Raw genomic sequence first — 13,124 nt, 5'->3', positions numbered from 1 at the left:
TTTATTGTTTGTAAAAAGCATCTTGTTTTTACATACTCAAATTTACAACATAGTAAAACATATGCTATCTTTGACTCTAATTATTTTTAAAGTGGTATTTAGTATGCTGAATTGAATGTACATTCTGAACCCACATCTAAGATACAAACTTTTACTGTCCACAATATTTCAAACACTTGATATTCACGTTGTCCTCATACTTTACCTCCTTGCATGTAAGATATAGCCTATAAGGTGCCATTCTACCTGAGAGGGATGTCAGATAATTTACATACAGATATATGAATGGCCCAAAAACCAAAACAGTTCAGTCAAATACACAGTGTTACATAATTATTATGTCAGTTGCAACAATTATTACCTTTACTTTCTCATCATTTCTCATTTTAGAGTTCCTGTATATCTTTAAAAGGATGTATTCTCAGTAACTTGCCCACCGCATCAACATCCAAGCCAGGAATTTGCTGCAATTATATTCACCACCTTGTTTCGTTTGAAGTCATACTGGTAGGATTTTGCTCCACTGAAGAGGAAGATGCTACCTGTAAACAGAGCATCATACAAAAAGTGTGTTATGCCCTCATGCTTTTTCAAAACACATGAGATGAAATGTGAACAACAAGGTTTAACTGTAAACAGATTCCTACTTGACTAACACATTGTTCTAAAAGTGGGGCAAATGGTGTTTTCAGAATAAAAGTGTGTCCAGTGCGGTAAACCCCACCCGTCTACCACCTAAACACGGTAAAAAACAAGAAATTACAACTTCTATTTCAGTTTTATTCTATTTGTGTCCAGCTGCTCAGGTCCACATTATACAAAGTTCATGACCATAAACTGTAACAGGTTTTCTCTCTCGCTCACTCTCTCTCTTTTTTACCATGTAACTTAAAGGCAGCGTCGACCCTTCTTGGGATTCCGGGCCAGTCTGTTTGGATGAGTCTGGGGAAGCCGGGGTCCATCCTTCTTCTGTGCTCATCATACCTGAGATTGGATCATTTAAATAAAACAATTAAACAATTAGTACAGGGCACGCCGCACTCTTTCATCCAGTTCAATTTTTCATATAGAATTAATTTGCTGTTTGGGTTAGGGGCTGATCTAGATCGGTGGCATGGGGTGTTAGTTTCAAATTTAACACATTAATTTAGATTAAGATGTGTTAAAAAATTAAAATGAATTGAATGATCTGTTATGGACACAGTTTAGACTATTTGATGGCTTGAGTTAAATGAAAAAAGACATGCATTTGGAAAACTGTATTAAGATTCTATTCAATGCTTTACTGTGTGTGCCACAATAATATAATGTTTTTGAGTTCAAATATATTCATTTGGGGTGTTTTCCAAGCAAATATTGATCAGCATATATTTCTGTCATTTCTCTAAGTATTTCTCTAGATCCATCACCTAGTTTAGTACAGGCAATTCAATAGAGTAAACTTCCTTCTCATGAAATGTCTAGTAATAGTCGTACAAAATGATTTACATTGAATGGGCATTATAGGTACAGTGTAGATATTAATAATGTATATATTAATACATTTTGATGGGTACGTTTTCCTGTTGATTGCGTTTGTGTCTTTTTTTCATGTAAAAATATATGATCAAAGCATAGAATCATTTTAAATGTGGTGTGGGTTGGCACCAAATAAAGTTACCTGTAATAAACCTCTCCTATGAAGAAGACTGTTTTCCCATATTCACTGACATGCACGGCAGCGTCAACCTGCCGGACTCTAGAGGAGAAGCCGTACTCATAGATGGAGCCACCATGACTTTTCATCTTAAGCCGTTGAACCACCCAGTACTTATGACCTGGAAAAACACAGCCATGTCACTGCATTTTAGGACACTGTGAAAAACAGCTACATACCACAAGCACTGCCAAATTCAATGAGCCTCTTGCATGAACAGCGACACTTAAGTTGCACAAGGCTGTAATTTGGGTGCAACCTTGTGTTCTCCAGCTGGAAATCCAGCCTTGTCATGCTGACAAGGGCTAAGTGATGCTTTGCAGACTGCCCATTACTCTACCAGTGAATATGTACGCCACGCCTTTGGCAGGGATGTCATAAGCGGCATCAACATGAGAATTGATGCTCGGTAAATATGTGCTGCTGTGGCTCTCTTTCAGGCGATTCCAATAAGTTGTCCGTGTTGTTCTCATCCACATGTACCTGTAGGTTAAAACAATCCGCAGACTCAGTTGCAGCTCAAACACACTGAGCACACTTGCAGTCATAATTGTATACAACATATTGTACCTGTTTTTAAAGAAAACAATCTCATTTTCAATCATAACTGCTGCGTCTAAAGAAAAGTTGGGGTCACACTTTTTGGGGACTGGTTGTGGTTCCACAGTTCTTGTAGGTTTTCCTGAGAAACATTGGAACAGAATATATTGATCTAACATTGTATGTTATGGTGCACTATTCTCTTATTTCCATTTTGTGCAAACATTCATTATAAATTTGTTCCTCACCGTACAGTGTCTGGATCCCAAGCACATCATCTTTGGATAGAGAGTACTGTGTACTGCTGTGATACCTGTAGTTGGGGTACATGATAGCAGTGGGGTCTCTTGAGTGAGCCAAACCGAGTGAGTGGCCAAGCTCATGAGCTGCGACAGCAAACAGGCTGTAACCTGAAATACAATGACAAGTCCTGTTAGAGTATTTGACAGGTCAGTTGATGCAGAATCACACTGAAAACCGTTGTCTGTGTGTTTGAAACATTCAGGGATGATACACTTTTGGCCACACCCCTATAATGATGTCACAGCAGGCGTTTTCTGTCAGCTGTCAAATGCAACACCTGATACTGATCGGGGTGTGACATCTCAACAGCTGTTTGCTACCACTTGTGGTTCAGAATTGACATCAACAAAGTATTCAGATCCTTTACTTAAAACTTTCAGTGATTGTTGATCCCTGGGGACAAAAGTGGTAGTGTCATTTCAAATTGTTTGATTGTAGATTGTATCTTTTGCTTATGTATGTCATACAGAGGCATCAGTATGAAATTCAGATTGTTCATAATGAGTTAAGAATACTTTGTAGTAGGTTTGTAAGTACAGTAAAAAAAAAAACAAGGCAGGAAATGAGAGTTATTTTCTTATATATCATATACTGAATCATATCATATCATATCATTTTGTTTATCCATTCATGTGTAAGTAGCATTTTATTGTAAATTGTTATGTTTTATTAAGTTGTTATTATTAAATAAAGTTATTAATAAGTTAACTACTTCATATATGGTGGTGGTTTAATGTTAAAGTGGTTTAACCTTATAACAATGCAGCTAAATCTTGATCTTTGTATGTAAAATCTTAATATACAGAGTAATTAAAACTGTTAAATACATGTGGAGTAAAAAGTGCAACATTTACCTCAAATGTAGAGTAGAAGTATAAAGTACTATAACATGGAAATACTATCAAAAAAGTATCTTAATTCACTTCACATTTCACCACTGATAACTGATTTACTTTTTGTTTTAGGTAGTCTGTTCTTTTACTTTGTAGGAAAGTGTAATTTATCCTCAAAAAGTAGTATGAAGGACAAATATTGCACTCAACAAAAGATTTGTGAATCCTAGGCCACAGGATAATCTTTCATTTTTAATGTGCTGTCTAAATAATGTTGATTCTCACAGAATTGCAAACATGTTTTGAGTGACAAACCTGGCCTCCCCGCCGTCCATTTTTCATCCTCATCAAAGTGTATGTCTCCTCCTATACCCTCTCCTGGCTGAAAGGCGTGAGCCAGCACACCCCGGGGTCCATCAAAGGGAAAGAAATCTCCATGAGCTGCAACCGAAAAAACACTTCACACAATGAATTAGACAGGATTTATAAAAACATGCTGTGTTTCTATCTCTTTTTTGACAGCACTAATTAGGAATTCTGTTTTAAGTGTATCTTAACCAATGTAATAATTGATTAGAAGTGGTTTTCAGATTTACTTCTGCGGGCAAAGGAGAAGACTATATCAGCTTTGCCATGGTTGACTTTGATGAACCTCAGTGGTGCTGCATCACTCCACATCTTCAGGGCTGAACCAAACGACTTGTCCACATCCTCTCTCTTCATGTCTGGAGTGTATTTGGCAATCCTATATGCCAGTGCCAAATATGGACAGACTAACGTGAGACAGTGGGAGCAACAAGTTCCACAGCTGCAGCTACAGTAACATATCCTCTGTTAGCTAAATGAAACCTAAAAATGAAACAAACAAACTACAAGAAGATGGTCACTTTACAATATGACAGTAATCAGTAAAAACTCAAGCATGTTTCTGAGTAGGTACAAAACATCTCACATGTATGTGATGGTGTGGTTCTTCCATTTAGGCCTCTCGGGATAAAAGCTGAAGTTTTCTACATCCGGAACACCACATCTGGGCTCCCTCATCACATCCAGGGTATGAGAGTCCAGACGGCCAGTCTCTCTCAGACCAAAGAAGTTCTGCATCTCTCTGATCTTTTCCTCCAGGGCTGACGTGGACCTGATCCTTCTTCCTGACACTCTGCCTCTGGGGTTCAGACTGTAAAACCTCCTGAGGTAGCCCTGTTGTTGAAAGGAGTTCAGATCTGGAGAATCAGGTCTAGTTTCTGTATTGTAGTTTGATGTGAGGTTAAAGTGCAGCTTCTCTTTGTTAGTTTATTTCGTGAAGGACACAGATGAATTATTATTATTTTACTATTAAATGAAAGTATATCAACTACAAAGAGGGAGACAAGTTAGAAAGTGATGTTTAGGTCATTGAGAATTGAATCAGCAAAAGGAGCAATTTAGAACAATAGCAATGCAGCAATATTTAGTTAATCCATCATTTAAAAGACATTCAAGTCATATGTTTTCTGGTTGTTTACCATATTCTACATTCAAGATGTGGGTAGAACTATAAGTTTGGCTTTTTTCCATCGTCTTTACACTTTAAAAATAAGCATTTGTAAGTGAAAACATTAGTGTTGCATTTGGTCCAAATGAATATATCAATAGATAGATCAACCTGCGCTATGTATGTAATGGAACTAATCAGTTCAAATACACATAATGTTTTCTAAGGGTTTTACAAAACTGTTGCTTGGTTACAGTTTGGAATAGTTTTACATTAAATATTCTGCACAACAAAAATCACACACATAATCCTGAAATTTAATATATATAGGATAGCTGTGTCTAATATAAAGCATAAAGACAGTCGTCCACTCACAAACCTCAGCCAGCTCTATGTCCTTAGGCCTCTGCCACTGATCCTGATCGATGGGCAGAGTCCACAAGATTTCCGCTAACATCAGAGAGCCCAAAACAGGTATCCACAGCCAGACTAACTCCATGTTTTAAATGCACATTTCCAGCACGCTTCACATGTTTTATATGGGAGTATTCTCAGGGTTGTTAGGCAATCACATGGCCCAAAAGCGCACAATCCTGGTAGTTACAGCTGGGTCTACCTGCTCCAATTTTCTGGAGGTTTTGTGGTTAAAACCTCCCAATGAAATGTCTGCATACTATGTCTGGGTTTTCTGTCTGTAATGGTGAAACATGTGTGTGTACAGTGTGTTTTGTATTATAAAAACCAGAAGCCAAATTCTGAACATTGTACTCATCAAGTCAAAGCCTGTAGCCATTAGTGAGGCAAACCTAATCTACACTCATCTGCCATCATATGTCTATATTAGTTTCCACCACAGTGACAACTGATCAGCAAATGCTAGGAGCATTTTACTGTAGGTTAGATGTAAAAACCACACACACTTGTTATCAGGTTTAAGTTCTTTATTTTGACAAAATAGAATGACTGATAAATAAAACTCCACTCAAAAGTGAAGAGGAACAGTGTTTTTGTCTTTTCTTGGTTTAATTTAATTAAGGTTTTCAGGTAATTTCCTTGCTGCATGTTCATGGATTTACAGTATTTCAACATCCCAGCCAGGAATTTGCTTTCTCAACTCCAACAACATGTTTCTGGGTGTAGTCGTATTTGTAGACGTGTGGCCCAACAAAGAAGTAGATGAAACCTGAGATGAGAAAAGTGGAGGCAAACAAAGTGACTCACATATTTAACCTTTATCATGTTGTGTTGTCTAGAATATCTTTTTTGTTGTTGATGATGATCATGATGATGATGAGCATCTTTGTGAACTTAAATATCCACTTTTGCTCAAATGACAGTATATCATATGAGAGGCTGTAAGTGGTAAAGTGGGTAAATTATACGGTCTAAATCATAGAGGGGAACCACATGCTCTATAAAAACTTCACTCCACTCAGCTGATGTTGTATGTAAATTAGCATTCCTGCGCTACTAATAACAATACAACTTGCAAAAGTCCCCTTAAGCTACAGACGTAAAAAGTATATTACCTACTAAACCTAGAGGGGGGACTGCTGTTGGTATGTATATTATGTGGTTTGTTAAGGAACATTTCTATATTTCAGTAAGACTGTACGTAAACAAAAAACTTAACTTACATTGCAAACATACAGTACAGTGGGTGATAACAATTGCACTGACTCACCCGCTTTATAAACAGCTGCATTTATTGTTGTGTTGATGCCAGGAAAGTCCTCGCTGATGTACTTTGGGTAACCGAAATCCATTACCCTTCGATTTTCATTGTAACTGAAAAACACAAAAAAAGATATAAACAACGTTTGTCAGAAGTCATGACTCATGTGCATCTGTTCATCTTTTAAAGCTGAGACAAAACATTTGTTCATCGTTGCTACTAGTTTGGTCACGTCATCCAACCTCAGAGTCCAAATTGAGCCCTTTGCTCTCTGTGTGAGGTCCAAATGATAAACGAAATCCTCCAGTCAGATCTGAGTCAACTTTTTTAATGTGCAAGGCCCTTTTCTGCCAGTGCTTTGTGATTTGTCTCGACAATATCACAACACTTTCATTTAGTTATTTAGGCTTTAAAAAAGTACAATATCATTTTATTTAATTCAATCTGTAGTACTGAAATCTGTCATGTCTGTTTGCTTAGGCATGATATTGGACTCCAATTTCTGGTCCTGTGCCAAACATATATTCTCTTCTCGTATTCTTGGTCCTGCAGGGTATGAAACTGTTTGCTTTAATAACCTCAAACAGTTAAGTAAAATGCTGTATGGGTAAATGCATGCAAATACAAGTAGGTATGGTCCTTTAAGTAGGTGCAATTGCTATAATTGCAGATTCCAAGTTGATGTTTGAAGTTCTATAGAAAACTTTTATTGCCACAATCAATATCATATAAAAAAAAGTTTGTTTGTTTAACTGATCAATGGATTCATGTTGTTCATTTGTTGCATTACCTCCAGTAAATATCATGCATAAAGAAGAGGGTGCGTCTTGTTTTCACAATGTGCACTGCTGCGTCAACGTCCTGGACCCAGGCTGGAAACCCAAAGTGGCTGAGTGCTCGCGGCTTTCCTTTCACAACAGACCCTTTCACAGTCCAGAACATGGATTCTGTTGACACATAGGAGAACAATCAAAGAGATTAGATTTTATTATAAGGATGCCATAAAATAAAATAAATCAGTGCTGATTACTTGTAAGACTAAAGTATAAAAGACAGTTACCATGAATTAGATAAGCAGTGGATCTGCGAGGCACCCAGAAGGCAGCATCGATGCTGGTTTCAATCTTGGGCATAAAGTTGGTGATGGGACCTTCTTTGATGTCATATTGCTCATTATGTTTAATCCAGAGATATCTACAAAACGTTTGGCAGTTAGGTCACCAATTATTTTAGGATGCGGATGAAGTGATATTACAATCAATCATACAGAAAAATCATCAACATACTTCTCTCTGAAAAAGAAGGTGGCATCCCCAAGAGTGGAAACTGCGTCAAAGGTCAGGTCTGGCTCACATTTATTTTGCATGAGCTGCGGGAACAGCGATCCTGACAGCCGGGGGTTGGACTGAGAGCTCCAGCCATACATCGAAAAGTAATTTGGACGACTTCTGACTGGACCTAACACACATCAGCACACACAAGGTTCAGGTTTCACTTCAATAAAAACACTCTTGAGTCAGAAATGTGTTGCTGTACTTCTCTGTACAGTCAATTCATCATTTTAAACACTTTTTTGAAATTTACTGTAAAGTGCGTTGATATTTGCTACATCTTCACTGGATAATAGGTTGGCGCGGGGGGATCGGTAGGTCGGATACATCAGTGACGCAGGGTTTCTGGAGTGCTTCAGGCCCAAAGCATGGCCAAACTCATGTGCAGCTACAACAAACAGATTAAAACCTGAAATAACACAAAGAAAATGCATCCAATTAAATGATATTGTCTTTTAGTGGATTCCTTTAGGATCATTTTTGTGAGTGTGATTTAGTTCAGCACCTGTTTCTCCAGCTGTCCAGTGCTCATCGTCATCAAAGTGCGTGTCCCCTCCAACACCCAACCCTGGACCGAAAGCATGAGCCAGTGTGCCTCTGGGTCCGTCAAATGGATACAAGTCACCATGTTCTTCATAATATAATCCAGACCAAACATGAAGGAGAAACCACAGAGAAAACCACTTTCTTTCATGCCAAAACAAAATTACAGGCCTCTGTTCGCCTCATCTAAATGAGTTCAGCAGCCAGTGTATGATGCCACTGTTTTACTGTAGTTAGGAATTAAATTGCTACTGAAGCTCCTCATGTGTATATCCCTGGGATTATCTTTTACATAATACACAATATATCACTGAAAAGTGTATTTTTTATTCTGTGAGCATGACTCAAGCTGTTCAATGTCATATGTCTCTGTCCTGAATCAAACAAAAAGACAAACCCACCACTGGTCACAAACTCCACCATGATGTCAGCGCTGCGGGTGTGGGACCTGACAAACGTCAGACTGCTGGCTCTGGCCCAAACGCTGAAAGCTGACTCAACCAGAGAGTCCACAGTGTTGCGAGGCAAATCTCTGGTGTATCTGCCTATGCTGCAAAAGCAGTGAGTACATGTCATGTTGTTGCTTGAAATAAAGATCAAGACACAGGATCTTCTAAATATAAATCTTATCAATCTGTACAGAAATGATTGATAAGACAAAAACATGTGCTATTTTTTTGAGAATACTAAGCCCTCAGCACTACATAACTTTGGTGGATACATTTTTGTTTTTTACGAGAAGCATAAAGGGAACTGCAACTTGGATTTCACTATACAACCCTGTGTTGTAAATTGACGTTTAAATTGCCTATATGTGGTTATATAGACTTGTGTAAATTAAATCTTGCATTTAACACACTTTGACAATAGCCGCTTTTCTCAGATTCTCTTGAATTAAACATGTGTTCTGCTCCTAATCCAGCTGCCATGGCTCCAGCAGGACTTGCAAATAACTGGACAGGTCTGGTTTCAGACAGTGTTACATAAGTTCAAGCATGTATGGTGAACTTGGCATTGGAACAAGCCCACAAAAACTCTCAGAGGCAGGAGTCCCAAACCCAAAAATCTGTTAACCATAATGATTTGTGACAGTTGCTATTCCCTATTTCTGCCAAAGGTTTTATTGCCTGCTGCCTCAAAATGTTTCCCACGTTTTGGCGGGGTTTGCATTTTAGGGACAACCAGACTGTTCTATTTTTTGCAAGTTCAGTCTCGGTCAGATATGCCTATATCATATACAGCTATAACTTCCAGACAGTGATTCTAGGCAAATGTAAAAATAAAAAGAGTGATAGCATCTTCATTATTAAATTTAATAAAAGTCCACACAGATACCTGTAGGTGATGACATTCTTGTTCCATCGTGTCCCCTGAATGTGACTGTACTCCTCCACATCTGGAACCCCACATCGAGGGCTGCTCATCACCTCCAGGGTGTCTGAGTCCAGGACACCCGTTGCATTGAGCCCAAAGAATATCTGCATGTCTTTCACCTTGGAGGTAAAGGAGGGCCCACTCCGCTTCATGCGTCCCATAGGTTCTATTTGCAGGTTGTAGTACTGCTGAAGGTATTCCTGTGAGTAGATTTGAGATCCACATCAGATCTATCTTTTTGCAGTGAAGAGCCAGGTAAATTAATCGGTCCTGCACAACTTAACTAATGCCAAGGTAGAACGTGGTATTCCTTATGTGGATGGACTCCTTATTTGCAGCAGGCATTATAGTAGATTACACACTATTATCATAATTTGCATCCATCAGATTGCACATTGTATTTATTAACTTGTACATAACCAATTTAACACTCTTGGGTAATCAGATTTATAGGATCAACTGTCAATTACAACTTCTCTAATTACAACACAAATCCTTCACAACAATAAACTGAATAAAGACTTCCCAAGCAACCGGTTCCCATGCAATTCCTTCCAAAGAAAAACAAGAATACATTCATGAAAGGAAATTATGGAGAGGGAAAAGTGAGGATGCTGAAAGAATCTGCTAAAGCATGCAATATAACAGCTACAAGGACTGCGAGGGCAGTGCAGTAACTTACCTCCGCCCCCCACCCACACAAAAACAAAACTAAATAAAAACATAATCACAAAATCCCACACGCAGACAACGGATCCTTGTAATTCCATTATCCCTCAATAAAAACACTTTCAAATTGGCATGTTTTTGCCATTGTACAGGAGATAAAGTCACATGCAGTCCAATCTCAAACATTTGTAATGCAGCTCATGCAATTATGCACTTACAGTGGCCAGCTTCAAGTCAACCTGTGGTTCTGTGGAAGGAGAGCTGTCTCCCTCCGGCACAAACGTGGGTGCCGTAAAACACGGACCGGGCATAAGCAAGACCAGGAAACAGCAAGAGAACAGCATGACATGCATTTCACAGACTTAACACTACATTGAATTGTAGTGGCCTAGTTTAAACCCATGGAGATGGAAGTTCTGGTTAATGAGAAAGCCTTTTAAATGGTTATTGTGACTCATACCACTTGCAAATCCAAGGGAAGCCTCAGACAGTACTATGGAATTAGGGAGGGGTTTGCAGAGAGCCAAGGACAGCAAAAAGAGAAAAGAAAGAAATGACATTTGAAAAAAATTTTGTCATGTGACATGTTTGCACCAATGACGATTTAAATGGATAACGTATTCAGTGTATGGTTTTAAATTTCTACATCTGAATCAAATTCAGTGCAGATTTAGGGCTTAAATCAGTTGTTTCAATAATGATCAAGTTGATGTAAATAACATTTACACTGGGAGTTTAAGAGGGCAGTGATTCACAGATAATCCTAAACAAGTGGTGAAACTGCAACATGAGGCAGTGTAGAAAAAGATTATTTCTGCAAGATGTGCTCATTGCTGCAACTATGAGTATGTTTGGCATAAACATGTTGATATTCCCACCATCAAAAACCTCTGATATTGGGTAAATGATTTCCTCAGCAGAGATCCTATTAAGAAACCAACAGACTGATGCAACACAATGAGCTGGGTGGCATTGCTCAGTCCCACGCATTCTGCTAGCTCCCAAAATAATACCATCAAAGCTCATTCTGGTCCCGTTATAGACGGAAATGCATGTAAGACCTTTCAATGAGAGAGTTCGCCGAAAGGGAGCTGAAATTGCAGGGGTGGATTTAAGGCCTTCGAAAAAGAAAAATGGCCGACAGCCAGGCATCCTAGACTGGCAAGGGTGGTGCCATGGTAAATCCAAGCTACAATTACGGTTGATTGGTCATTGTGGAGCTTTATGGGACCAACAGCATTCCTCTGCTGGGTAACATGAGCTAAGTTTTCCAAAGGACACTGCGCTCTTTTGTAGAAACACTTGCAGAATTTGTGTCGCTCTGGTTTTATGGTCTAAGTACAGACGAGGTAATGAAGTCATTTTAGGCAGGGGTGATGACTGAGAGTGTAGTTTGGAGCTGCAGGGTTACAATCTGGGAGAGACAGCTATGGTAATTAAACCAGTAGCAACAACTTCTGTTTTGCCCCAAACATACACTTTCACTTTGAGCAATATTTGTCTTGGAGAGCATCTTTTTTGTCTGTAATGATAAGTATTCAAAAGCTTTTTAGGTATGTTTCTGTTATGCGGTGCTTCCAGTCACAGTATATTAAAAAAGAACAAAAAGGAATGGAAGGGAGACAGAGAGTCAGAATTACATGACAAAGTTTTGCAAATATTTATCATAATAATACTCAAACTAGTTAACATCAGTGATATATCAACTTCACTACACAGTTTATTTTGCTTCAGGAAAAGACAATGTGACTCCCATCAAACCTGAAAATGTATTCTTTCATGTTGTGTCCTACACACTTGAAAGGCTGAGTTGGATTTAAATGGTTTCAATCTGCAACTTCAGTGCTAGATGCCAGTGAATCCTGGGTACTGATCCTTTAAAACGTATTTCAAACACAGTTTATTTTAAAATGGCAAATCTGCTATGAGAAATAGTCACTCTTAGACAAATGATGGTACCCTTAAAGCCTCTGTGGGCAGAATTTGTATCTGACTTTGGCTCCCCTAGTGGTACTACCAAAGAGTTACTGTGGCAGACAGCAGCACACACACACACACACACACACACACACACACACACATCATGAAGTGAATGGGTATGATGGGGTAATACTTGCAGTAATTTTAACCAAGACTGACTACTTTTTTCTCCAGAAAGAACTCATGAGAATAAATTAAAAGATTCTTTAGTCACATAAATGTACTATTCATAGTGGCTTTAATATCAGTTTCTCATTACAGGTAGTATTTTGCACTATACCTTCACAGCTGTAACAAAATTACACACGTATTGATGACTACATGAGTATGTTTAGTTCCTCTAATAGCTTTCAAAATATGTATAGCTGTATTCTGAGTGAGCCAGAAAGGGCATGGTGTGAGTGTACACGCACCTGATTGCACAATTGGCAAAAACTCATAATCTGTTCAAGCAAACAACCAAACATGCTTAGTTACGACCAATACAAAAATGGTCCAAAAGCAACAGGTAAGATCAGTTAGCAAATAATGTTTTTGTGATAGTGATAGTCATAGTTTGTTTCAGGAAAACATACTAAGTTTAAGGCTGTTTTGATGATGAATCTGACATCAACGGATGTTTAATCTCTATTTATTTACATTTGAGCTCTGTTAATTTTTAACACTTCAGCTTGAGGTGGTGGTAACACTGGGGCATGTGGGGGAC

General features: G+C 38.5%; 2 protein-coding genes across 2 annotated transcripts; both read right to left on the bottom strand.

The window, feature by feature from the left end:
• Positions 1–441: 441 nt before the first annotated feature.
• mmp20a (matrix metallopeptidase 20a (enamelysin)) lies at positions 442–5,345 on the bottom strand. The gene is made up of 10 exons (XM_035680419.1): positions 5,226–5,345; positions 4,325–4,572; positions 3,969–4,117; positions 3,688–3,813; positions 2,485–2,646; positions 2,267–2,378; positions 2,037–2,179; positions 1,661–1,817; positions 881–984; positions 442–542 (listed from the first exon to the last, which is right to left on the bottom strand). Exons 1-10 carry the CDS (start codon positions 5,343–5,345, stop codon positions 442–444), a joined length of 1,422 nt encoding a protein of 473 aa, XP_035536312.1.
• A 509-nt stretch (positions 5,346–5,854) lies between these two features.
• Positions 5,855–10,791, bottom strand: mmp20b (matrix metallopeptidase 20b (enamelysin)). The gene is made up of 10 exons (XM_035680166.1): positions 10,657–10,791; positions 9,731–9,969; positions 8,797–8,945; positions 8,358–8,483; positions 8,106–8,261; positions 7,808–7,979; positions 7,582–7,715; positions 7,312–7,468; positions 6,531–6,634; positions 5,855–6,029 (listed from the first exon to the last, which is right to left on the bottom strand). Exons 1-10 carry the CDS (start codon positions 10,789–10,791, stop codon positions 5,929–5,931), a joined length of 1,473 nt encoding a protein of 490 aa, XP_035536059.1. The 3' UTR covers positions 5,855–5,928.
• Between the last annotated feature and the right edge of the window lie 2,333 nt (positions 10,792–13,124).

This window comes from Morone saxatilis, unplaced genomic scaffold, assembly GCF_004916995.1.
Source record: "Morone saxatilis isolate NCDOM2014 unplaced genomic scaffold, NCSU_SB_2.0 Contig8, whole genome shotgun sequence".
In the NCBI taxonomy this organism is placed as follows: domain Eukaryota; kingdom Metazoa; phylum Chordata; class Actinopteri; family Moronidae; genus Morone; species Morone saxatilis.
Note: the sequence above shows the minus strand (reverse complement) of the source record. Positions and strands in the feature narration are given on the sequence as shown.

What these genes read in the sequence shown, in the direction of transcription:
- mmp20b (XM_035680166.1), bottom strand. Translation starts at nt 10,791, where the DNA reads ATGCATGTCATGCTGTTCTCTTGCTGTTTCCTGGTCTTGCTTATGCCC. An exon ending in CACTGCTTATCTAATTCATG is followed by an intron (nt 7,469 to 7,581) that starts GTAACTGTCTTT and finishes ATGTGTCAACAG; the next exon opens with AATCCATGTTCTGGACTGTG. An exon ending in ATGCATGATATTTACTGGAG is followed by an intron (nt 6,635 to 7,311) that starts GTAATGCAACAA and finishes TGTGTTTTTCAG; the next exon opens with TTACAATGAAAATCGAAGGG.
- mmp20a (XM_035680419.1), bottom strand. Translation starts at nt 5,345, where the DNA reads ATGGAGTTAGTCTGGCTGTGGATACCTGTTTTGGGCTCTCTGATGTTA. An exon ending in ATGGACGGCGGGGAGGCCAG is followed by an intron (nt 2,647 to 3,687) that starts GTTTGTCACTCA and finishes ATTGTATTTCAG; the next exon opens with GTTACAGCCTGTTTGCTGTC. An exon ending in CGTGGCGTACATATTCACTG is followed by an intron (nt 1,818 to 2,036) that starts GTAGAGTAATGG and finishes GTGTTTTTCCAG; the next exon opens with GTCATAAGTACTGGGTGGTT.